Source organism: Wasmannia auropunctata, unplaced genomic scaffold (genome assembly GCF_000956235.1).
Source record: "Wasmannia auropunctata unplaced genomic scaffold, wasmannia.A_1.0 LD336095.1, whole genome shotgun sequence".
NCBI classification, from domain to species: Eukaryota; Metazoa; Arthropoda; class Insecta; order Hymenoptera; family Formicidae; genus Wasmannia; species Wasmannia auropunctata.
The window spans coordinates 1,532,779-1,559,510 of record NW_012026795.1 but is presented as its reverse complement, the minus strand read 5'-3'; the positions used below and the strand labels follow the sequence as shown (position 1 = coordinate 1,559,510).

The 26,732-nt window shown below is 40.6% G+C and overlaps 1 protein-coding gene and 1 long non-coding RNA gene across 3 annotated transcripts; one reads left to right on the top strand and one right to left on the bottom strand.

The window, feature by feature from the left end:
- Window positions 1–37: 37 nt before the first annotated feature.
- On the bottom strand, window positions 38–26,178 carry LOC105462683. 2 transcript variants are annotated; one of them, XM_011709482.1, is made up of 5 exons: window positions 26,097–26,178; window positions 25,739–25,939; window positions 25,275–25,367; window positions 24,976–25,023; window positions 38–2,865 (listed from the first exon to the last, which is right to left on the bottom strand). In XM_011709482.1, exons 2-5 carry the CDS (start codon window positions 25,908–25,910, stop codon window positions 2,843–2,845), a joined length of 336 nt encoding a protein of 111 aa, XP_011707784.1. In that variant the 5' UTR covers window positions 25,911–25,939; window positions 26,097–26,178; the 3' UTR covers window positions 38–2,842. The 2 variants fall into 2 exon arrangements, with proteins under 2 accessions (XP_011707784.1, XP_011707783.1); XM_011709481.1 differs by lacking the exon at window positions 38–2,865 and having other exon boundaries at window positions 24,633–25,023.
- On the top strand, window positions 11,908–26,732 carry LOC105462684. The gene is made up of 3 exons (XR_976091.1): window positions 11,908–12,397; window positions 25,286–25,414; window positions 26,129–26,732. It is a non-coding gene; the product is annotated as an uncharacterized LOC105462684 (long non-coding RNA).

Genomic DNA, 26,732 nt, shown 5'->3' with positions numbered 1-26,732 from the left:
GAATATCCGCTGATCGTTTCTTCACTTCTTTCCTTCCTTCCTGTCGTCCCTCTGCAGCTCCTTCTCGTGCTTCGCACGGCCGACCGCTTCGCTCGCCGGAACGGATCGCGCCGCTCGTCCTTATCACGTCCACCAGAAGGCCGCGACTGCCAACCGTGCGTTCTCGGACGGCCGTGTCTCACCGGATCACCGCCGCCGTCGTCCCAACGTTTTACCGACCGCGAGTTAGTGGCGGCGGAGGAGTCAGAGTCGGAACGGAGTTCCTATGTACCAGACACGCTCACTCGCTTGCTCGCTCCCTCGCTATCTCTATCGTCCTCTCTTTCTCCCTCCTTCCCTCTCTCTCTCGGCCGGCAAGGTAGACCTCAGCTGGTGGACGATCCTATTACCTCCTCTTCTCGCTGTCGACGATTCGCGGTCGCTTCCACCCGGTAAAGCCGTCCATGCAAGGTATCCTCTCTACGTCGGCGCCGCGACGTCCAACCTCCTGGTCTCTCCCTCCCGGGGTGATCCAACCCTCTTTTTCCTTTTCTCTCTCTTTCTCTTTCTCCTCTTCTCGCACCTGATCGCGCGCACTCTATGAAACCGAGTTAGCTACCCCCTTCGCAGCGGCTCTATCTGCTTTCGCCCGTTTCTCCTCTTTTAGCGGAGGTCAGCGGATAGACCGCGAGAAGAGTCGGTCGGTCGATCGGTCGGTCGGTCGGTCGATCGGTCCCCGTCCGTCCCCGTTTGCAGGTATAATTCGGCTGAAAATTCGCCGGCGTGTCCGTCCGCGGTCCGCGAAGGCGGCGCGCGCACTCTCGCGCACACAGACACGCGCGCGGACGGCACGCATGCACGCACGCACGCACGATGCACGCACGTACGTATAATGCACGCAGTTCTCCTCCGGTATGGAAAAGTCCACTGGGCCCTGTACTTTTTTGTGCCGGCGGCCTGCCTGTAACACGCGCACACACCTGCACACACGTCGCGGCGGCACACTCGTCAACGCATACGTACACGACACCTATCTATTTGCCTATCCTTTTCTCTCTTTCTCTCTCTTTCTTTCTCTCGCTCTGTTTCATTCGGTGTCTCTCCCACACTCGGTCGATCTTTCTCTTTCTCTCACTCTCTCACTCTCTTGCTCTCTTTGTCTCTCCCGTCTCCTCCCACCTCTTCGCTGTCTCTCTCGAAACCGTTCGTTGCCGTTCTCTAGTTCTCTCTTTCTCTTTCGAGTCCTCTCTCGTATGATCGTCTCCGGCACTGGCCGTGCACAGCCGGTCGGTCTCTGCAGACTCTACATGTCGAGTGTTGCCCGTGAGCCAAGTCCCTCCTTTCCTCTCTCTCTCTTTCTCTCTTTTTCCGCTCTCGGTATATTTGTCTCTCTTTCTCTCTAGCTCTCTTTAACTCCCGCTCCGTTTGGTTCACTCTCCTACTCCAGCTGCCTTTACTTGCCGCAGCGCGTGTAGCGAGCGATTCGCACGTTTTGGGCTTTCACCGGGACCGATCCATTGACGACAACGACAACGACAATGACGACGACGACGACGACGATGATGACGATGACGACGACGGCGAGACCGGAGTAATCAGTCTCTCTCGTCCCTCGATTCCACTCGCGGACATATGTACGAACGCGCGGCTCCCCGGGGGACCGTCTCTCTACCGCGATTGTCTCCTACGCCCGGAGACCGAGCGGTCTTTTCGAGCACTACCGTCGCCGCCGGACTCCTCTCCTGAGAGAGTCCCCGCTTGGCTCTCCTTCAATCCGACTGGACGGACGTTCGCTCGTGTTCCGGTTTCCCCGTCGCTGACTCGCGCCGACTGATCCTCGCCGGCCCAAACGACACACCGCCTCGTCTACGTGGACGGCTTCTTCCTGGCCGCGGAGGAGAATACCACACCGCCGGCGAGGCGCACAGCTGACCGGCCGGTCCGCCAAGCTCGGTCAATAGCCATAGCCAGCCGCGAGCTGCTGCCGAGGGTAGCTCGTGGTTCGGCGCAACGACGCCTCGGCCATCTCCGACATTTGTCGGTTCTTCCCGTGGCCTTTACGCCGATGCAGACTCGTACCGGAACGACGCCGGAGCCCCGAGCCGTTCGTTTCGGTCCGCGATCGAACCGCCGGAATGGAAATTTCCTGCCGAACATTCCTATAGGCGACGAGCGGATCGACCGAGCTGGACGAATCGAGGATAGGCGCTCCTCGGGAATCGCTCGTCGTCCCCTTCAAGGTCTATGATATAATTCAGAGGAGCTCCCGGAGCCCTTCGGCATCGAATCGTCGCGACTCGCTGAATGATTCTGGTATTAGGAATCAGCGGGTCGACCTCTGTGATGACGAAAATTACGTGAACAACAAAGGCCCATTCGATTTAACTCGCGATTCGACTCTTCACCTCAGCAATCGTACAGATTAAATAACTCAAAAATAACAGATCGATTTGACAGATTGATTCAGAGAAAATGTAGCGAACAAAAGTAATTCGTTTGTGAATTTTAGGAGGTACAGTTTTTCCGAAACATTAGGCATTCTCCTCATCGATCGCCTCTGACGAAACGATTTCGGAACGGCGGCGGCTGCTCGGAGCATCAAAAACTCCTCGCTGCTCTGAACGATCGTATCCGATTGTGTCGGCATAAGAAGTCGTTGGAATCGCTTCTGGAATGTTGAAAATAAGATGCTTGACTGTGCGAGCACGTTGTGTTTGAGATGCATGCACGGTCGTGCTTTAAGAGGAGCTCAGTCGCGGATTTGCTGACGTACTCCGAAGGTCTTTGTCTCCACAGCCAGTTCCTCCAGCAGGCTCGGAAGCCGATGACGCCGTCCTGGAAAAACTGGAGCAGTTTTCGAGGTTCATCTTGCCCGCACGGACTCGGCTGGAATTTCACAGTGAGAAAAATAAGTCGACGTCTCGAAGAATAAGCTTCGACTACTCTGTTTTTGCACTCTTCTTCGGTTCTTCGAGAACGATGACTACATCTTCCAGATAAGCTTCTTCTAAAAAGAAGACGGGCGTTGTTGCTTCGATATTCCCCTGGATATAGCGGCTATATCCTTACGCATATATATTCGACAAATGAGATTTCGTTTGGAATTGTATAACACAATCTGAAGTTTTCGTGCCGTGATCGTCGAACGCAAACTGGTTTAGAATCCATCATATCATCCGTCTTCCTGTCGATTTTTTTTTCTTTTTTTTTTTACAGAGCCGTGGCATTCATTTTCGAAATTGGAATCAATTTTTCGGTTTATCATGACGATGAGGTTAATCGATTCTTCGTGATGACTTCACGCGCGACAGCCTCGACGAGCGAAAATTCGATTCGCTGTTCCATTCGTTTCCATGCGAGCTTTTCGCTGTAGCTCGCTTTTTTTTCGCGAATTATTTGTTTAACGAAACAGCGGCGGGCGCGCGCGAGAAAACCGCTTCGCAACGGATATTGATCGGGCAACGAGAGCGAGCGTTGACATGAATTTTATAGTTAACGTGGCACGCATGGCTGGCGGAGGTTGATAATGTTCAATCAAGCCCACGCGTCATTAAACAAATAAATCCCAGAAACAAAGGCGGACAAATTTTGCTCTAAAATTTATAAAACGGGACGTACTTAATCACGTAAAAAAAATATTCTTTTTAAGCTCAGTATTACACAAAGCAATTTGCAAATAATTGTTAATTAAAAATTAATTAAAACTTTACTGCCGTCGACCAAAGGACACTCTCTTCAAAATTGCAACATTTATAATATCACTTTTTATAATACCGATATGATTTTACATAATACAAATACAAGAAAATTATGTATGTAGCCTCGCAACATTTATTATCGAGATATAAATGGTAAGGAGAAACATTGCAATTTATCAAAAATTACGAGAGTGCACTTGGAAAAAAAAATACCATTGTCCGTCTTTATCTGGCATGAACGTTGACACTTCCTCGATCGATTGCCTAATGTATAATGCGATCGGAGCGATTAATGAAGAATTACTCGTCATAATCAGTCTACCAACTGAGGCTCGCTCTTATCTAACAATAAGACCAGCTGCGATAAAGGACCGAACACTTGTCTGCTCACATACGAAGATTGCTATTAAACAGACAATACGACGCGATCGCGTAACGAGGGAACTGTACGTTTTAACTCTGCTACGTACGCCAATAGAATCGACTCAACGAATGTACTCGCTGTTTGAAGTGTTCGATCCTTCTCATGAAACTCATTCGTGTCAGACAAAATTCTACCATCTTCGAAACAAATACGGATCTCTATGATATTCTTAAAGATGTTCTTTTTATTATGTATATAATTAAGCAAAGAGCAACAATGACAATATATTAAAAATCCGCTTGGAAATTAATTAATGTAATCAAGATCAAAGCCATCCCAGATGTTTAACGATTAATAAAAAAAAAATCGTGTCCTAATTATATTTAAAAAAATAAGGAAGTCTAGGAGTGGCTTGTCTTCTTTAAAATATCCCAACCCTCTTTGATCCCTTCTTTGTACAAAAGGTACAAAGAGCTTCATCGACGCTTTTAGTTAATTATATAACTCTACTTAAAGATACTCTCTAGCTGTCTTTAAATTAAAACCGTCATTAATTTTTATCGTAAATAAAAATTTTGTCGTTTTAGCTAAAGTAAATACAATGCAAGATATTTGTTATTCTTCGCATTCGCGTATTTCAAATTATTTTCTTCGGAAGTATCTACTAAATAAATGTTTTGTTCATCGATACGCGTTTCCTTATGTTATTATTACGTAATACATAATAAAACAATAATACAAGTGTGCGTAAATAAAATATAAAAATAAGTAATAAACCTATGTTATATGTTACATTGATAAGCAAACATCCAATGAACATTCTCGAGTGATCCGAGAGCTTTGATTTTCCGGCCAGCTGGGCAGAAGAAAGCGAAGACCGGCTAACGAGGCAATTTAAACCCGAATTTCGAGGATGCTCTCAAAGAAAGGGAGACACGAGGTTGGCCCTTTGATCAAACCTGCATACTCGATCGAGCGTTAACGTAGATACCTTTCGTACGCGATAGTTTGCGCGAGACGCATTATTTTGTCTTCTCTTTTTTTTCCAAACCATGGATCTCGATTGCACTTCCCTCGCAACCTGCCACGAGATCCTTTTACGAGCGGACCTGGCACTCGCTCTTATCGTAAAAGCGCGCTGCGCGGAACGGGCGAGCGGGCGGGCGGGCGGACGAGCGAACGAAGGGACAGGGAAAGGGACGTGAAAGTGAAAAGCGACTTTCCGAGCCAGCCGGTGTGGCGAAGGGCCCCCGGCGACGAAGGATGATCGAACCCTGCGGGCGAGCGCGCGTGCGCATCGCGACAGGCACGTCCTGTTCAAGGTCACAGGGCCGCCCACGCCGCACAGTCGTCCCTTCGCCCAGCGAAGACCCGGTGCCCTTTATTGAAATTCGGCGGATCGATTGTCGTGATTGTGCGAGAGTGCTCTTTCTCTCTCTCTCTTTCCCTTGACGACGCGCCTTCTCACTGGTTGTGAGGACATGTTTAAGCGTGATTACTCGGCGAATTGGAGCGATCCTATTTTGGGATTATTCAAGTCTTCGAAGTGTGATTTTTACGTCTCTCGAAAAGAATTGTAACGACGTGGCTAAACAACGTGGAAAAACAAAAAGTGTTTCTCTTACAGAAATATCTTTATTTTAGAGATGCATGAATCCCGAGTTTTACATCCCGAGATTATTCGAGACACCTGCAATATAATTTCGCCAAGTTTATCGCCAAATATATGTCTCTAAAAGTGAAACGTAAAAATCATGTAATATTTTTTATAAATATTATACGTTATTCCCCAACTTTTTAAAAGCTCTAAATATTTCAATTATATTAAAATAAAACAAACAAGTATATTGTGATATTTATTTCTTTTAATGTTATCCTAATTAAATCTTATGTATTTTAATCGAATAGTTTAATACATATTTGACTACTTGAAAAGTATTCCGATGATCAAAAAATTGGCTCTGTATATCGTGAGACTTGCGTGACCCTTAATAAAAAAAAAATCAAACGCTATTAATGTTTTCTCTCATCATCCTTCTAGCGATAACGATCACCGATTGCATCGTTCGTGTCGGACACGTCGCTCTGCATTCTCATCCGCTACGATTTGCAAAACGCACTGTGAAACGCGTTTCACGGCGATTTCGCCATTAGGTATCTCTAATCTCACGTGAGGCGCACTCACGAATATCGCATCCGATAATATCCGACTACGTTACAGTCCGTACCGGCAGCTGAAATAACACGCGACAAAAACCTGGGGATCCCGGATGCCTGCGGCGGGTGTTTGCCCGCGAATTCGAACGACGCCGATCCGCAGGCGATCGCAAATTCCACCGATCGTGACGCGAATTGCCGAGCAACCGACGGACCGGCCGGCCAGCCGGTCGATCGCGCGAACGCGCAAAATCCAAGATCTGATCCGTCGAAATGCGTTGCACTCCGCTCATCAAATTCTAAAGCGAAAGAACAGGTGTACGTTAAGATATAATTAAAAAACCAAACGAGTTCGTAAATACTGCTGCTCATATTTTTACAATCGAACGACGAAATTTATGCGTAATATGTGCTTTAGCTTTTGCATCGTGAAGCGTAATAAATCTCAAAAAATTATTACCTTCGTGACAGACGATTATTTCAGGCTCGTTATTTAAAATCGAAGAAGTATTTATCTCTAGCCATTAAAAGAGAGAGAAAAGAACGTAAAGAAAAAAAATGTTGTTTCTTCTCTACTCTCGTGTACTTGTTTATCGAATTTAAAAATACCCGAAGGTCCCAAAAGGTTAGATACTTCCGTGTCACAGCCAAGATAAATAGCAAGGGAGAGCGCTTGTTTTCGAGGCTCCAGCGAGGTTGCAGCGCAGGTTTCACGTGCACGTGATGCGTGCGGTACGAAAGTATCGCGGGGGCAAAATGGAGCAAAAACGGGCCGTCCACTCCGTATTATACGGGCGCGGCCATCCGCATCGGGGCTGTGCTGCTGCATTTAATGATCGACGGAAGCCGCATCGTGTGTTATGCGAGAGAGCGATCGTTACGTATTTTAATTTAAAATATATAGATATATATATAGGATGTTCCCTTCCTCCTCCTCCCCCTCCTCCTTCCCTCGGATCCGCCATGCTTCTTGTCGCTTACAACTCCTCGAAAAATAAACGCTTTTACGATTCCTAATGCGACATCTTCCAACAAGAAATCTCGCTTTTATAAAACTTCTATTAAAGTAAAATTAATTATATAAAATAGAGTTCGTAAACACACATTTATGCATGTTCCATATATACTCCAATATACTCAATTAAAATCTATATTTTTCAAAAGTTTCATTGTACGGCAGTGCGATAATATATCTTCTCGCATTACTATTCAGTTCGTGTCAATTATTTAAAAAAATATTCCGTTTTGCAAAATTTACGACGGTAATTTGACGAAGTGCAATTTTTTCTGTCGAGGTGCACACGATAAATATGAGCCTAACCTGATTTAAGTCCTAATCGGCTCTAGTGCAGCCATTTAAATCGGATTTCCTTTCGCATCGCGCTACTCATCAACGTCGTCACGCGTTCGCGGTATCGCGATTATCTTTCATCGAAACGTCGACTCCTATCTACACGCCTTTAATCGTCGCTATGAACACACCGTGGCACGTTTAAAGACGGCACGGCACCGACAGAAGTCCCGGATCATATCTATGGTCTAAGAAAACACACAGGCAGCAATTTTTTAAAACAGGCTGACGCCGAGCAAATCTTTTTTTTTCCTTCTTTAATTAGTTTAGCAAAGCAAAGTCGATTCCATGAAGACAAATAAAATTCATCAACCTGCAGCGATCACATTTTGTTCAAGTACACTGGTCACTGCGATTAACTTTTGCGAGAACCTCACGATTTAGACGAAGCGATAAACGCGAATGCTACTTCGCAGTTTCGACGAGTGAAACTCAATCGCGCATTCGCTCGTGCTGGCTTAGCATTAATTTATCTGTACCGAGAAATGTCTATCATTACGTTACAAAAATCATGCTCAGCTACTGTTATTATAACCCAGATTTCTGTGTCTCCATTAAGCATCCCTCTTAAGCAAGACTAAAGAGAGGATGACTAATGCGAGGGAAAATAATTCGTAAGCGCGATAAAAAAAGAATTGAATCTTTTAAATCTTTTCATATAATCTATTTGAAACCTTAGCTCTTTTCATCTATACCTATCTGGAAAGTCTACTGTTGATAAAATCAAAACAAATTTATTATGATTATAATAAATTATAAAAATATAAAGACAAAATTTACTCGAATTGTATTTAAAACTTAAAAAAAAATAAAATTAACAATCGAGTAATTGTATAAGACTATTTTTGTAATTTGTAATGCCGTAATTCGTGTGTCTGACTAGCGCGCATAAGGTATTCAGAATCTTCGAGATATCCTTCGCGAGATGCAAAAATTGCCCCGTTTAGTCACGGAAAAAAGTTAGACGCGTCGACGCGATGTGAGAAGCCCCAAAACTCCGCCGTTATCTTTTATCTCGATCGCGGCGCGAATGTTGCACCCGCTCGTGCACCTTCCGCGAATCGATTGCCGGGCTCTTTAGCGAGGATTGCCGCCAGTGTGGAGAGAGACCGTGCGTCGTCGCACCAGCGATGGATCGTCATGTCGCAATTTGCAAAATCGCGCGGCGAGGAGCCGAGCGAGGAATCATTAACGCGTCGCGTTACAATGGCGTGACGTTATGTAACACGCCGAACTGCGGATACCTCGAATACCGATAATTAGGCACGCAATCGCCATCGATGACGAGTCCCCCGGTTTGCCGTAGCGATATCAAGCTGTGTTCGTAACATTCTTAAAATTATGCCGTGAGTGGCAATTTATTCGCTGTTGCCGACTCGATTATTCGCGCTTTTATCGAAACAGCAGGAACAGAAAAGGAATAATTTAAGCGAATAAATTGAGTTGCACCATCTATAAATTTAATTTAAATCTTGCCGTGCACACAATGCAGAAATAATTCAAATAATCAAATATACCAAATATTAATTGGCGCATATCCGCAGCTTGTAGAGCAATTAATTAAGTATATAAAGTTCATCAATTATCGTTTAATTAAAAAGACAAATAAATGTTGCTATCACCCCCCCCCCCGCCGCGTTCTGTTTGGATCGCGCAAATAAATGTGACTTCTTTTTTTTTCAATTCACTCAATTTATTCGTCTGTAGTTTATTCGCAAACAAATTAATTCAACGCTAATTAATTTGTCATAACCGTCGGACGCGTCCGACGAAACAATGAGGCATAAAGGTATAAACAGCGAATTGTCCGATGGAAGCCTTTCGATCGCGCGGCCGGCCATCCTCTCGACCCTTAACCCGGGGAATCCCGAATTTCCCATAGCAACGTGACGGTGCACTCCATTACCCATGACCTCCGCGCCCCGAGCGCGCCTCCGCTGCGCTGCCTCTGTATCTGCGAATCAATGCAGCTCCGTCGCGTGCATCCCGGCATTCCCCGAAACGCGGCCGTAGGCTAATTGCAACGGAAATTACGACGAAAGAAAATCGTGCGCGCGTCCACGTACGACACGCCACGCCATTCGCCGCGTTTCGCGTCGTCGCGGCGTAAAAGGGAGGCTCGCGCGTTCTCGGCGAACGCCGCGTTTCACGCTAAACGAGCCTCTCGCAAGCCACCACTGATCGATTCCGTCGTCGAGGAAAAAGTAGAGAAAATTAATGTGAAATTATAAAGCTAACCGTGTGCTCTGTTATTAAAATTTAAAATTAAGAAATTCGTCAAAAGCAAAGCTTGATTACAGTTTTTGACGAACTCAAATGTAACTCGTATATACCTTTATTTATATTCATAACGAATCCGAATTTTGCATCAAAAAAATCATTATAGGGTAAGAGATCAATGTCTGATTTAATGAAATGTATCTTAAAATCTCTTATTTTTCTGAAATTCTTGCAATTACTTACTGTTATCCAAATTACCCCACTATTCGAATTACCCCGCTGTACCCTATAATGATTTTTCTGATGCAAAATTCGGATTCGTTATGGATATAAATAAAGGAATATATGTGAGTTACATTTGAGCTCGTCAAAAATCGTAATCAAGTAATTCTTGCAAATGCTTACTGTTATCCAAATTACCCTGTTATACCCTATTTAGCTACAAGTAGATTGTAGAAAGTAAACATCATCGATTCGTTCTCATTGCACGCTTATTATTAAGCGTGATGAACTACGTAATAACACTACTTTCATATTAGACATATGAAGCTTGAAATTAAATAGATGAATCTAAATGCGACGCTAAATAGATGTAAAGGAATAAATACCAGCTGACAATTGCAGTGGTACCTAGAGTGTTAAATGTGTTTCTGGTTTTCCCAATCCTCATTTGTGTGACGCTAAAAAATTCGCGCGGCTGGCGATAAATCGCATGTGGCTAAATAAAATTTTTAAATCCCGGCGAATAGAAAGGTACCGCAGCGGCTAAATAAAATATGTATGTTCAAGAATGCACCAGTAGGATGCAACGGGGTCGAGCAAGACGATAATCGAATTTGGACGATGATCAAATTCTCATCACGGACCGATCAAGATTTATTAATTTCTTCGTGGTGCAATATAAATCATACGTTACTAATCGAGATAATCGATATATACTTAAGAAGTTTAACGAGAAAATTTCATACTTTTATAACAGTTTTATCGCAAGACTATATACTTCTTACTTTTGTATTTTCTTGTAAAATCTGCATAAATGACGTTTTTGATGTAAATTAGTTAGAAAATCTCGACATCGAATCGTCCATATCGGAGCTTCGTTAAAAATTTTGAAAATTTCTGTTTAATATGCCTGCTATAAAGAAACGTTTCTTAAAAAACGAAAAAAAACTGAAAATTCCGTTTAGATGTAAGAAAAAATTATAGATATATATATTACGGAGCAATATTCTATATTAGAACACACTTTGTATTTGTTTAAACGCTTATCTTTAAGCAACGCGTATATTTAAATGTCATTGCGTATTACGTGAATTCAAATTGAACGACAGAAGTGTTGTTCAGATCACCGTGTTATATAAGGCATTATACATGTAAGGAAATCACAAAAAATTAATCGTTAGGCAATGCATTTTGTGAAGGGGAAAAAATACAATCTGTAGTAGTAATTATATATTAGCACAAAAAAGTATTAAATCGACATTAGTTATTAATCTCGTTCTCGAGGCAGAAGTTCTCTCTCAAATATGGGAGCAAAATAGATTCACAAAGACCGCCTCGGGCAGACTAAAGATACGCATTTATCGACTAGATGTCGAAGGATAAAATAAAGTCTAGACTGATTATCTTTCATTATTATTCAGAAAAAAAAAATATTCTCGAATGAGCGCTGGAGACTAGTTCGAGACAAAACGCCTTGAGGTGTGACTGTAAAATTAAGTACCTATAAATATATAGTTGTTGCGCAATTATGAACTTTCAAGTAATAATTAATTTACAATAAAAATCCCTCTGCTGAGTCAAGTAAGTTGCCAATAAAATGTGATTTGAAAGAAATTTGCTTCGAGAATAAACTCCTAATTCAAAATAAATAATTATTTTTATTAATACGACTCATATAATTAAAATAATAAAAATTATGGAAAATTAAAAAAAATAATTACTTCACTATTCAAAAGGTATAAACTTGCTAACTTCAAAATTTTTTTAAACAAACAGAAATTTGAAATATATTGTAAATCTGTATTACAAAATTTAAAATTTAATAAATAAATAATATAATAGATTTTTATAAGGCTAAAAATTTTAATTGATTTCCTACAAAATATGAAAACGTTATTAAAATTAAAATTAATATAAAAGCAACTTTTATTAGCTTTTTATTTCATTGATATGGACCATCAAAGGCGTATGAAGGATAACGCAGAGACCTTTAGGAGCAGTTCCAGGATGATGTAAGGACATGTCGACGTGAACGCAATGCTCGAACGTGCACCGAAAGAGGGAACTCGCTCGCGCGAGCTAGACGAGTTAATTTTAGTTTAATCGACCGACCTGATACCGAGCTCGCGTACGAGCGGCAATGCACGTACGAGCGTGCACGACGGCGAGTTATACAAAGTGTCACCGAACGGACGCATCCCGAGGACAAAACGCGCCTTCGACGATAACTACCGCGCGACCGGCCGGCAGAAAACTGCGTCTGAAAGAATGTCAGTTGGCGGGGAACGGAAAAATATTACAATATATATTATACTTATGAACGAGCGTGTGCCAATGCACTTGGCGTGGCATTAAATTTTCAAGTCTCGCATTTGTGTAAAAGACGGGAAAAGCAGCTAATTACAGGTAAGCAATAAAGCACGTTGTATTGCATTAACAATATCAACGATATCTCGAGTGATCGAGAAGATTAAGAAAGAAAAAAGAAACAAATACGTCGGAAAAAGGAGATCTCGTCGTATGATCGATATGCCAGAAGATATACGCGGCTGTCGGAGACAAATTGCAATAGCGCGGCTATACATGCATCGACGAGTTACGTGCACGTCGACACGAGCCTCGTTGCCCCCACCGTCCAATCCATTTCCGAGTTTTCCGACCCTTGGACAACGCGAGCGACGTCATCGACGCCCAGGATGCAAAATCCTTGAGCGCAGCAGCCGGCCAAGGCCGACGTTTCAGCGCGTCGAGCGCGGGAGCGCGTGGAGAGAATTTCAGGAGTGGTTCTCTAATATCGATTAGAGAGCGCGACTGGGGATAAAGATATATAATTGGGGGATTTTAGATGGGTGAATTTAGTGTTCAAGACTTCGTGGTGGCTTTATCATTGTTTCGAGTTCAACGATTGATCCAGTTTTGATAGAGGAGAACCGAGCTTGTTTCTAGGAAAGTTTTTGACGACTGATATGCATGTACCTAAAGTCTCAACTTAATTTAACTAAACTGTCAATCTTTTAAATTACATCACTGTCGTAATTTTCAAAGCCAAAATTTTATAATGTTATTCTTTGAAACGTTTTCTTTTATCAGCTTTCGTGGAAAGCTATTCGTGCTATCCGTGCTAATTTGCTTAAAATACACAAAATACACAATGATATAATTAGACAGAGATTATAACAAGATTAATAAAGTATAAAACTATACAAATAAATACAGATAAATATAGATAAAGTATAAAACTATACAAATATAGCAAACAAATATCAATGCGCAAGAGTCAACGATATCAATAATTTCTTTCAATCAAATTAGCATTATTTTTTTATCATTCATAACTTCTAGCAGTGCTAAAAAAATATTTGTTTTCGCCAAAGGAATTTCCATTCTTCTCGAAATCAAAAAAACTAATTCAATCTGTCGAACAAAAAACAATTTCCGCTGTTTTTTTATATCTTTTTTTTACGCACCCACGCAAGATCGAGATTACCTCACAGACAACGTTTTTACGTTATCCGTGAATTTAGATCACACGATTTTTCGATCCGCACGCTCTCATTCCCTCCAATCCGGGTGATCCATACGCACATCAAGCCTCCGAGGGGATGAGATAGCCGGAGTTATGGCGTATAGATCATCGCGCTGGAATCGGATAAACGAGGATGCTGGGCTGAGCTTCCAAAAAGAGCAGGAGAGACAGTGTCGCAATGCAGATCTCCCCCTTGTCGCGATAAAAATGAAAAAGTACCGCGCGATCTTCGATCCTTCCCGAAATAATTCCGCCTCACGGCTTCATCGTAGATCATCGCAGACGGTGTTGTTAAGACGTTACGCGGATAAGATTAACCTTTTCGGTACGGCGGACACTCGTCGCGTTATCCGCGAGAGCAGCAGACGAAACTCGTGAGTTACTTATCGCTATGTAAAGATCACCGGATATCTTTGTGTACACGTTCCCTGATAAAGTTATTATTGATTTGTACACAAGGTTTATTTACTTTTAATAAAAAAAACATTAATTGAAAACGTTCAAATTAAAAATCAAATATTATTTAATGAGCGTCGTAAGCACTTACGACAGCGGCCGACTAAAGTCGACGGTAGTACCAAAGAGGTTAAAGGGGATATTCTATCTCTACACGCGGATAAGATTAAGACGTATGGATGCCAATGTTATATATATATAAACTTATATAAATTTATAAATATATATAACTTATATAAACTTATAAGTTATGTTTATACATATATATATATATATATATATATATATATATATATATATAAACATCATTATCACCATAAGAGAAAAAAAGATGAGAAATCATTTAATCTATTATCTGTGAACAAACAATAAATCGAGATCGCGACATTTATCGTTTATTCGTGGATAAAAATTCGTGGATGTATCTATATTTTTCCGGGTCTACAAATTATTAAAATGAAGACACTTAAACTGATTAAGACTGATAATGTATCTAAAAGAGGACAAGATTAAGAGATACCGTTTATCGATAAGATCAAAAAATTATATATATGTTGTGTTTTATATATACATATATAAAACACAACGTGGAGGTATATAAAATTTGATAATGATATCAAATAACTTGCGTACCACCAGAAAATATTAAAATATCTTAAAAATTTAAAAATATCTATGTATATATGTACTCTTTAAGAAATTTAAGATATTTTAATATTTTCTGGTAAACACGCAAGTTATTTTACATCATTAAAATTTTATAAAACTTCATGCTATTTACACATCAACAATAAAATGCTATAAGCACGTTAGCCTGATTGAACTATCATTATAAAAAAAAAAACTTTACAAAATTCAAACATATTTCTAAACTAAGAATTATACTACGTCGTTTCTATAGAAGAATCTGCTTGTTTAACATGATACTTCAATTGCCAATGTGCATATCTAGACTCGAGTTATCTAGTTTCGATGTCGCTTCCGTGACGATTATATTAGCCGACAATTTTCCTCAGTCAATTCGCCGGCGATTTACATACGCGATCATGTAAGAGCGATTGTCGCGGGCGGCAAGGGACTCCTCATTATGGCCAGCAACGTCTAATTAGTCCGCTCCTCTAGAACACGGCAGCGCGGCACGGTGAATTACGTCAGGCTTGTGCATTTTTCCGTCGCTTTTATTCGCGCGGCCGACAAGATGACGTCGGGATATCTCCGCGAGGCATTAAGCCGCGTGACTTGCGAATACGCCGACAGATCTCGGCCCACTGCTCCCTTTTCGGCACGAATGCTATAGTGCCTGGCGGCAAAGGTAATATCGCGAGACGCGAAAGAAGAGGCGCAATTTTGGACTCGTAGAGACGCACCGCGGTGAGCGACCGATTAAAAAATATCGTTAGGTAACTCCAATCTTTTTGCCAAGTTACGATGTTATTTTCGTCACGCGTTTAGAGATGTGAACGTAACGTTTAAACGTCCAACATGTGTATTAGCATCATACGAAAAATGTATCGTATTTAAAATTAAAAAAAAAAATTGATAAAGAAATTTCTCGCGAGATTCATCTTTGGACAAACGATCTTTTTCGAATCTGGTGGAATTGAAGATTCTTATGAGTCTGAGATTACGAGGATTTTCATGGAACTTGAAGATTCTTTCGGAGCTTGATATATTGAATTTTCAAGTCTTTAACTCTTTCGAGAGACAGCCGTAGCATATAAACCACGTGAAACCACCGTTCTTAAAGGGCACTTCAAGATATTTGAATTCTTTTCCTACAATTTCGCGTCCACGCGTCCCTCGCTAATAAAATTCTTGAACTTTATCGCCCGAGTTTTACCATCCCTGAATTCTCAGAGTTCGAGTTACGTCCATCGTAAACGACGCGACAATCCGTCCCGTACAATGGGGGGAGCCGAACGCGCCGGAGTCCCGAGGTCGCGCTGCATCTCGATTTGCACCGACGCGGGCTAAAGTGCAACATGTGCCGATTGCATAAACCGAGATAGAGCGAGAAAGAGAGAGAGAGAGAGAGAGACGAGAGGAAGGGTTTGAGGTCGGTCGTTTGGAATTGCTCGATTAAGGCCATAGACTACAGGCCCCGCTATCAAAAGACTATCGCACGAGATATGTGCAGTGAAGTGCAGTGATGCATCGAGATTGCCGGCACGGGGATGCATTCCGCCGAGGATCGATAGGAGGATTGAACGAATTTACGCTAAATCCGCCGAAAACTTCGTATCGGAGTCCGCGAAATACCTCTGAGAAAAAGCCCCCAGCTATTTTTATATTACTCGCGTAAGTTTCGGGTTGCACTTACACGGGAGATATCGCGGAGTTTAAAAGTACGGTAAACAAAAGTTCGACCCCGAAAGCGAAGAGATATTTATCCTTTCTTTTTCACGTGTGTATAAGAATTAAAAGACTTCGAGTCTTTCCGAATCTATCAATTTTTCAGCAGACAGTAAGGACACTTATTGATGACTGCAACAGGGAATCGATGCGGAAGGAAGAAATTTGTCGTTTCAAGTAGATCGATTAGTAGAGCCATAGTTTGCAGACAATGTCAAGCAGCTATCAAAAGGCTATCGAGCGAGTGAAGTGAAGTGAAACGATGCACCGCGTGCGCAAGAAAAAAGGCTAATAGTTAGTATTAGAATTTGATCCGCGATATAAATCATTTCATAGTGATTGGGACGGTTTATTCACGCATAAATAATCGAATCATGTTACGGTTGATATCGCATATTTATACCTATTAAAAAGGTATGTTAAAATAATCAGTAAATTCGATCTCTCTCTCTCTCTCTCTCTCTCTCTCTCTTCTCTGTTACGTAAAGTATCAATATCCTTTAAGAATTTGATACAATCATACCTTTAATTGATTTTACTGTTCCGTATTTGTTATCGTACAAATTATCGTTGTGACTGATCAAGTATCGAAAGTGTAACAGCTTGATGTGAAAAGAATTTACAAAAAAAAACAAAAACGTTAATTTGTAATTCTAATTTGAGTTTGGTGCGCGCGAGAATAGTAAGTTCTCGTAAATTTTAATTTAATTAAACGTTTGATTAAAACTGGCAATACGTCTTTATTTTTTGCGGCTGGAAATTTGTCAGGGAAATGGAATCCTCAATGCGATTACGACGGCGCACAGTTGTGTATGTGGACGGGACAAAACGATTTTCAGGCAGGGCTGGCGATAATTGCGCGGCCCGAAGCGCAACAGTAAATCGTACAAATGGTGCAGAAGAGAAAGGTTTTGTCGTTGGAAATCGGTCGATTAAGGCCATAGACTGCAGGCACTGCCAATCAGCTATCAAAAAGCTATCGAGCGTGTGAAATGAAGTGCGGTGATGCGCCGCGGATATGACAAACCGGCGCGGAAGTTAGTCAAGGGAGATAAAATCGGATATTAACTAATTTTCGCTGTAAATCTGTGCTAGCGCTCGCAGGTATCACTTTTTTGATGGACAAAAAAAAAGAGGTACCGCAAAAATTAATAGGCACAAAGATACTCAAAGGTTCAAGAGTTCATGCATTAAGATAAGAGTCTATTAATATACTGAAAATTTGTTTACACATTTTACAGATTATCACATATAAGATATAAATATAATCTACAGAGAAAATTCTTACTACACATGATGTTTTAGACATCCAGTAAAACTTTAAAAGATAAGAGTCTATTAATATACTGAAAATTTGTTTACACATTTTACAGATTATTACATATAAGACATAATAAATATAATCTACAGAGAAAATTTTTACTACACATGATGTTTTAGACATCCAGTAAAACTTTTCCTATATTCTTCGCTCTCTGAACTCTTGAATACCTTCGTAACGTGGTTTTCTTTCCAGGAAGCAGTTAAAAGAGCAAAACTTCTATGCAAACTTCTATGCACAGTTAATTTAAAAAAAATAAATTTAATGTATTAATGTATAATAAAAATATTAAAGTTTTAGATGGAAAGAGAATTTTTTTAATATAAAAAAAAATTAATACAGACAGCCTTTCTAAATTAAAATAAATTAAGTCTTCAAAAAAAATGCGTGGATAGTCATTCGGTATAAGAGTGATAGGTTTTCCCTGTCACTTGGTAATGAATAATGATCAAAGAGCGCAATCCGATATCTACAGATAGGATGCAATGACAGACTATACATCGTTGCACGCAATCTATCGCACGCAAACGGCGAAATGTAGCGTGACCGATACATTGCAGAGACAACAGCGTGAAGGATTAAGGTTTACGAGTGCAGGTATCGGCTTTGCAACGCGGCCGGCGAAGAGAACTACGCCACTACGCCTAGTCGCAAATAATTGATTGAAGTCATCCTTGAAGTCAATGAACAGTGGCACCATTTTTAGCCGTCGAGTGGTGAACTTAGATCGTGCTGTTTGACCCAATATTCGTCGCGTGGCGTTCCGTTGACCGATCGATCACTATCGCAGACACGAGCGAGCGGACAAACATCTTCCTGCACGCTATAATTCGGATCGTCATACGGCAAAAATATAACTCGTCGCGATGTTAAAATGCCATTTTATCGGTTACACATTTAATTAGCAAAAATGAATATGCTTCTCTCGACTGCATCGATATTTCGACGTTGAAATATAAAAAAAATTGAGGTAGTTTGATTGTCTCTTATTTAACTAATATCACAAAAATATATATATTGTTCTTTTAATATTTTTATTTTTAAAGGTTCGAAAAATTTCAATAAGTAAACAAGAGAAAAAAATGAGTATCAACGAGTATCAATCGTGAATCAAAGCTAATCAATGAACCAATTTCAAATTGACTAAAAAATATAGCTGGTATTACTGAACGAGTAATGAGAAAGTCTTGCGGCAAGTCAAGAACACGACTTTCGTAGCGGTCAACAGCCGTAGTTGCGACATCGCCATTTTCACCTGCGCCGCTGCACATGCACCCTTGAGAGGCCAAATGCATCATCTGCCGACACGATTTTTATCCTATTGACGTTTACTAATATTCTTACTTTCATTTAGCGCATTTACGTTAAAAGCGGCCACTTCAAAACACAAAAGTCATGGAGTGTTAAATATAAAAGTCGTAATTAAACAGTACGATATTTAACATCGAATATATTGTAAAAATGTAGTTTAAATTTACAAGTTAAATAAAAAATAACAATAAACAAGTGAACGACATTTTAACTTGCAGATTAGCGATTTCGAATTATTAAGAGACTTCGTTCATCTTTTGCAAATTATTTTTTAAATCCTTTAAGAGTTCCATTTGGTATTAGTACATACTGTCTTTAATGTTTCCGAATTTTATTATCTTACTTATCAATTTTAAAATGCCAAACAAAACATGTCATGCGTTCAATTGATAGTCTTTTTCCTTAATTATAAATATTCATGTTCGAAATAGAGAGACTCGACAGATGGATGAAGTTCATATTAAAAATAGAAATTTGAATAACGAAACGATGTGTAAGCGTGATATACATATTTATAAGCGAGGTGCAATAATAATGACCAAAGTCATAATGCGATACTCGAAATGCGAATTAACGTTCGTCATATCGAACGTGCAGAATGTCGAGTGAACGCGAAGCGCGTTACGCATCGGGAGGAAGCAACCAGATTTCGATGTTGAAAGGCCGAGAAGTGGGAAAACTCGCGACTTGCTCAGCCGGAAATCGCGGAAAATCGAAAGAGAGGAGGGGACTGTGCGGGGGGCAAGGAGGGAGGGGGAGGAATCCGGGGAGGGAAAATGCGAGGCGCTTGCGCGACCGACTCGTTTCCATGGCTTCGTAACGTTTCGCGTAGCAACGCGAGGACTTTTGACCCCGTTCGATTGTCCTTCGAAACAGCTTCGTGCGCCGAGGAAGCGAAGCGCATCGCGGACCCACGATGTTTCTTTTTTATTTCTCTTTTTTTTTCTTTTTTAGCCTTATTGCCAGCAACTGACGGAGTTGTCGATGCATCGCGATGCGCCCTCGGCTGCACGGACCGCGAACCGACACGAAGATAACAAGCCCCACGAGAGAGAGAGAGAGAGAGAGAAGTATTTTTTTAATTGCCCTCAAATCGAATGTATTAGAAATTGAGTAAACAAGACATTTTATAATAACGTATGTATTTTGTAATTAAACTAATCAATTCTAGACTTGAATTTGAGGGATGCGAATAGAAAACAAATGATGAAAGCTATAATCGTTTTCAATTAATTTGATAAATTCCATTTTCTATCTGTCTTCACTAGTTATCAACTGTTCAACATCGAATAGTAGAGAACTGTGGAAATAATGAAATTCCGAAATGCGTATTTACATACTCTTTATAAAAGAGAAAACTGACACTGCGGATAATTTACGTTCGGATATGTAATCACGAGAATTTTTACGTTTGCAGAAAACAAAAAAAAATCCGACACCTCACACGTATAATTCGCGAGTGATAAAATGTAATGCGTACCGCGCGGCGCACGCAATTTTGTCTCCACTCGCAATTTTTCCGGACTCCGGACTCTCGTCCCATGTTTTAATGCACTTATGGGATTTATCCCAGAGCACGCAATAAATTCTTCTCTCCGTCCTCCCCGCCGCGCCCCGCGTATCTCTCGCGCGTGTTTATTCCGCGAAGGTATTCCGTTGACACCGGTCGGAGATTTATGCCGAAGCAGCTGATCGCAATTTGGCAAGAAGCGTGTCCCACGAAAACGCCGTTTCGTACGCCGCGCGCCGTGAAGAGCACCGTGAAAATTTACCGGGACGCGCGTACACGCGAAGGCGACCAATTAAATCCTCTCCTGAATGTTTCGCGCTGCACTCGCGGTCGTCGCATAACGGCGGCGGTGTTGTAATTACCCGATCAATTAATATTTCATCTCGTACGACTTCCGTCGTACCAATCGAGTAAACGTATATTGCCGGAGTACAATTACGGAAGGCAAGAATTGTCACAAAATAAAAGAGAAAAGATGAAAAGAGGATCGCGATTGTCTATTCACCTCGAGAGAGCGTGACTCTTTATATCCTTAATTGTTAAAAAGTTACTTCTCCACCGTTCGTTATCGTGCGCGTATCACGCGAGAATGTCGATAGCCAAAAACGTGCGCTAAATAAAAAAAGTAAAGATATCAAACTGTCGGAGCGTGATGTACGGATATCGTAGACGCAATCAAAACATGTCTAACTCGAAAGTGAAAAGTGTTAATTAAACGTATGGCTTTAATAGTCTAGTTTTAATGGTAGACACTGCCAGCAACATAATGTTTTAGTCTTAACTGTTAAATGTCGAATACAAGACTACACAAAACTACAAGTCTGATTTATAAGAATTGCAAGAATTATAATCGATATTTAAGTTTATTTTAAGAATAAATATTTCTAGAGAGAAGAGTCGATCCAAAAGTAGAAGCAACATCGACGTGTCAAAATTCTCTGAAAATAGAACTTGATACGATTTTAATTCAATTTATCCCAACAATTCCTTCTAACATCGCGCAATTTTTGTCCGTAAGTTCGACATGAACGCAACCGTCTCGCAAGAGAGTGTAAAGCGGAGTGTAGAAATAGGGATTCTCACGGTACATTTACATGTTCTGACTTTGTTTATAGTTATAGATTTTTTGTTTACGTCGAAGTAAACCAAATATCTACCGTCTGTGACTATTATTCTGAAAAAGAAAAAAAAACAAATTGGATTTCGCAGCGTTCGATAAGCAGCTCAGCAATTTGTCGTTTGATGCAAATGCGAAGTGGCGTGGGCGTACGAATGCGTCTCGCTCGCTCGCTCGCTCGCGCGCCGGCACCGCTTGCCCATTCGCGGCTTCATAATCGAACGCGCCGATTTTCAAGGATTACCACGTGCCAGCGCTATTCCTTCGCGAGCGAAACGGCCGCACTCGCAACGTTACACTACGTCCCAGGGAGAGTGAAACACCTCGGCCGTGTAAAACCGCCGTCGCGCACATGCACGCGCGTGCGAAGTTACGTCGAGCGCGCGCGAGGATTTTTGCAACAAAAACATTAAGGAGAGAGAGAGAGAGAGAGCGCGCGGTTAGCCCTTGCCACTTCCGAAAACCGGATCGCGCCGGTTTTCGTATAGTATATTTTTAGAAATACTTGACCCAAAGTAGACTTGTCGCCGCGTATAAATATTAAAAAAAAAAAAGACCTCGACTCGCAAGATTCAAGAGCCGAGAGTCAAACTGTCATTTATCATTAAAGAAGTACGTCGTTTCAACTTTACATTCGGAAAAGAATCGCTAGAGGTATAGAATAATTCTTCAACCTCTTATAGTTCAAATAATCCTTCCTCCAATGGGATTTTCCTTTGAGGTCTTATTTATGCCGAAAAGTAAATATATAATAATATTCTCTCTGAAGAAAATTCCAAATTTCTCGCAAAATCCATCGTTAAAATTTGACGTAATCGGAGAATGGGACAGTCTCGAAATTCTCCGTAGCAATTTACGAGATTACGCGGGAGAGATAATGTAACGTGATGATAATGCGGTCAATTAGACGGGGGGCGGGGGAGGATCAGAATTAGACGGAGTCATCATTATAGGTTTCGCCGGGCGATATCGGGCAATATAATCGGCCGGGTAATCGATCGTCACGTGGCTCGATCGAGAGCCTGCACGTTACTTGATCTAATTACAACGGGAGTTCGCGTTACACGTGGAGGGCGGCATGTCGGATAAGACTGTCAATGCGAAAATAACGCGATAATAACGTAATGATGTGGATAGAAGAGGAACGTTCCTAGCCAAAAGCAAAAGCGAATTGCGATTCGGTTTTTTTTAAAGGCCGAAGCGTCAGGAAGCGAATGCATACATAATATTCCGCGTACTATGTTAAGTGATGTTTTGCATTTTATCGCGAAGTATTTTCTCCATATCTCGCAACGCGCTTGCAAACGACTTTTGTCATCGATTTGGCATGACAGGCGACCAATAATCTGGCCGTACGAGTTAAAATTCGTGACATATGACTCATAAAGTTCATTTTGTAGCATACGAATGAATATTATAAACACCATTATTACTCGAAGCATGCGAGCGAAAATCATCAACGTGTTTATCAAGACGCTGACTTTAAAAACTAGCAAGTGTTTCTTTTCATTCATGTTGTATTTCTTTTACATTCCACTTGTAAAAATAAATATTTGAATTACAAACAAATGTGCTGCAGTATCTTCGAACTTTCGTGTTTCTCACGAAGCATTCGCGATTAGAGACAGATAAAAGCGAAAATACTTCATCAAATTCATAATCAATAGTTTAAAAAACTGAATGTAAAATATGCAGTAATTTTTCCCAAATTGGAACAATCGTGTCTAAAGTATGAGAATAAAATCTACACGCGTGCATTCGCCGAATAAATGAATTAAAATTCTACTTCGATCTTCCATAAGTTAACCAATGAAAAATATTATCGTAATGTAAAATTATAAAATAATAAGTAACATTGTAATCGTGAAACATTGTAATATTTCAAAATTTCGAACGTAATGGTGTTATATAAATATAATAGTATTCGTTTCGAAAGTATCATTAATTGCAACAGATCGAAAATATCGAATAAAGACAAATCTACATAGATTAGAGTTGCTTCTTAAGGCGTTTCCTTAAATATTCATCTCTACATGTATTTGTGTTTCGGCTCTTTCTGATTATGCTACATGTAATGTAGATAAACTTTAGATTGCACACAGCGCTATCGTTGTACTAAACTTAAGAAGCCGTAGGATTTCGATTTTCCGAAACGCAACGTCGTACGGCAACGCGATAGGACGAGTCTGGCAGAACGATACCTACGCCCGAGTCGGATAGTGTTGCTCCGATTAGATACGGTCCTGGCTCGTACGATGTCGCGGGGAGAGGGATTGGCGGTGCCAAGAGGGAGACCGGAGAGGACCGCGGAGTTTCGGGCGAGAGAAACCGGCGCGGCGGTGGCGGCGGCAGCAACGGCGGCAGCGGCGGCGGCGAAGGTGAAGGGGGACGCGATAGCACGCCGCTCTTGAAATCGGGCGCGGGTCGCCGGCGTGTTACTATGCTACGGTGCCGCCCTCGACGGTGATCCACGCGAGGATCGATGATCAACACGCGCGAATCCCGGCGAAGGGGGTGTCGCCGCGATCTAACGGGTGTTCGCCCGGACGATTCCAGCGGCTAGCTCCAGTCCCGGAAGTATCGCGACGCTTACGTATTCTCGAGCAATCCTCACCGTGGACAGAACAAAGATACTGCGATAGATGACGAAAATGATGATGATGATGATTTTTTCCCTTTACACATAATCGGACTTAATCAATTTAATTTCCCCTAAACACGATAACTCCTATCTCGCGTTTTCTGTTTATGCGAAAATATCTTCTGTAGAGTCCAAAATTATAAACGACAATATAAAATGTAATTTGTTCATAACGCAACGTTTAATTGGCAATTACACGAAAAACACGATTTTACTGAAGTATATATAAAAATTTGAGTAGATACAGAAAATGATTTTGTTGAACCGTCAAAATAATTACGTAAGAAATGTGATAATACTGCAAAAAATTTTGACATTCTATCGATCAACAAGCTTGAGCGTTCTACATAATCATTTGATAATACAATAAAAAAACTTTTCAGACGTGTATTTAGCTAAATTTTTAGATACTTCAGCAAAATCGTGTACAAATCGCTATTGTTGAAGCGTAATTTAAATGATTATTCAGATCTTAAATATAGGAAAAACACAGATGCAGTCTGTGTTTACCCACCTACGTGAATATCGAATATGTATTTCGTAATATTTGCTGACGACAGTTTCAGCACAGAAAAAATCTAATCTATCTTCAAATCTTCTAATGCAAATATATTGCCAGACCGGGTCAAAGATGCACTATGCGTCACACAAAATATAGAGTAAAATATGTCTGGGAGGAAATATGTCTGACACGAATGAGCAAAATAAAGTTTCAACATTGTATCTAATTACAGAATTGTAATGACTTACCTTTGCATTTGACTCCCACTTTCCCGGTGCCCCAGATATAATCTTCACCTACGAAATAAATTTAAATATCTGTAGATATTTGGTGCATCAACAAAATGATTTTTTTTTCTAAGTCACGATTACAATTATTCAATATAAAGTAAATAGTACATTCACACTTTCATTTTATAGCAACTAAATAAATGGCTAGAGCAGAACATGATAAACTGAGAAAAACTTTACTTTAATAATGCTTCTACGTTAATGCTAACTTAATATACATAATAAAGCCCATAAATCATAATTAATAGTATACTTACAATGCTTGCAGAGGATGGGCGTTACAAAGTATACATCTGCGAGGACGTGATTGTACGAGTTGTGTTCCGTGCTCGTGGAATCTGCTACATACGCTGTAACAAGGAAGTGCCGAATTAACGAACGAATTAATCTAATAACAGTAAGCTATGAAAGCGAATTTTATATATATGAAGTTATGAATATATATGAATATATGAATTTGATATTATATACCGCATCTACCGCTTCAAAAGTAATTCAAAAAATTAAATTTTCCAGGAAAAACTACTTTTCAAATTATTTGACAGAAAATTAACTAATCAAATAATATCGGCAAAAAAAGAATGATTTTAACATTATCAAATGGTCATTTTCACAAAAAAATATTCTTCTAACATGCACGGGACTAAATTTGAAATCTGGACTGCTTATAAAATTAAATTAGTTCATTTTGACAATTGTGGATTGATAGGGTAATGTTTACCTAATTCATTCGTGATAACTGATACATCGAGTCTTTTGAGTTGTGTCATTTTCGGAAGCGTGATACGATCGGTGCTATGATATTTACCATACGGCCCATTGCTAAGCGTTACATAAGACGACTCTTCTTCATTGTGAGTGTCGAGATACGGCGACAAGCTTCCTTTCAGCATTAGGACTTCGTCGGTTGTACCCTTCGTGTCTAAACGCAAAATAATTATGCAAATATAAATGCATATAAATTAAAGAAATTATGAAACTAAACGAGTATTTAAGAGAATGTCAGACGTGACGTCACAAGTTGATTTTATGTACATATTCCTACCAGATTAGTAATAATATTAATAAATTATTCGTACCAGGCACAAAGTTTTCTTGTTTGCTTCTCAAGTCGCGCGAGACGACACCAACTGCCAACCTTCTCGGAAGTAGCAACGACAGATACTCGCGAAGGGAACGATCACATCAGCAGATCGTCGTCACCATGGAAAAGCGTACACGAGTTTACTCGTTTGTCAGTCACATATGGCATACAGCAAACGTAAACAATCTCGTGGGATACTACAATCACAGGACATAATCTTTCTCGGTTCTTACGCATCCTCTCCTCAAGGAGGCTCAAAGCATCACTTTTATCACTTTACTTGAATCGTATTAGAGGCTCTTATTTAATTCCAAATTATTTGCGGCTGTTTGAGCATTATTTAGGAAAGCCGATCTCTGTGTGCAATCATCAGTAATAGCTTATCTTCTTTCTATTGGGCACATACGATTTGATTCTCATACGTTTACTCCTAATTATTTAAAAAATAATGGTTTACTCTTTGTTAAAAAAGCTACTTCTGTATCCTTATACAATGTTATATCCTCTTAAAAATTATCTCTATCGCTGTACATAAATATGTAAGATGCAGAGCGACAATGTTGCCACGACGTTGGTTCATTCAATATGTCAAATTCCTCCAGCAAAGATAATATGAACACTGTAATAATTA

What these genes read in the sequence shown, in the direction of transcription:
- LOC105462683 (XM_011709481.1), bottom strand. Translation starts at nt 25,910, where the DNA reads ATGCTGAAAGGAAGCTTGTCGCCGTATCTCGACACTCACAATGAAGAA. An exon ending in AGTTATCACGAATGAATTAG is followed by an intron (nt 25,368 to 25,738) that starts GTAAACATTACC and finishes TCCTTGTTACAG; the next exon opens with CGTATGTAGCAGATTCCACG. An exon ending in GCCCATCCTCTGCAAGCATT is followed by an intron (nt 25,024 to 25,274) that starts GTAAGTATACTA and finishes TTTATTTCGTAG; the next exon opens with GTGAAGATTATATCTGGGGC.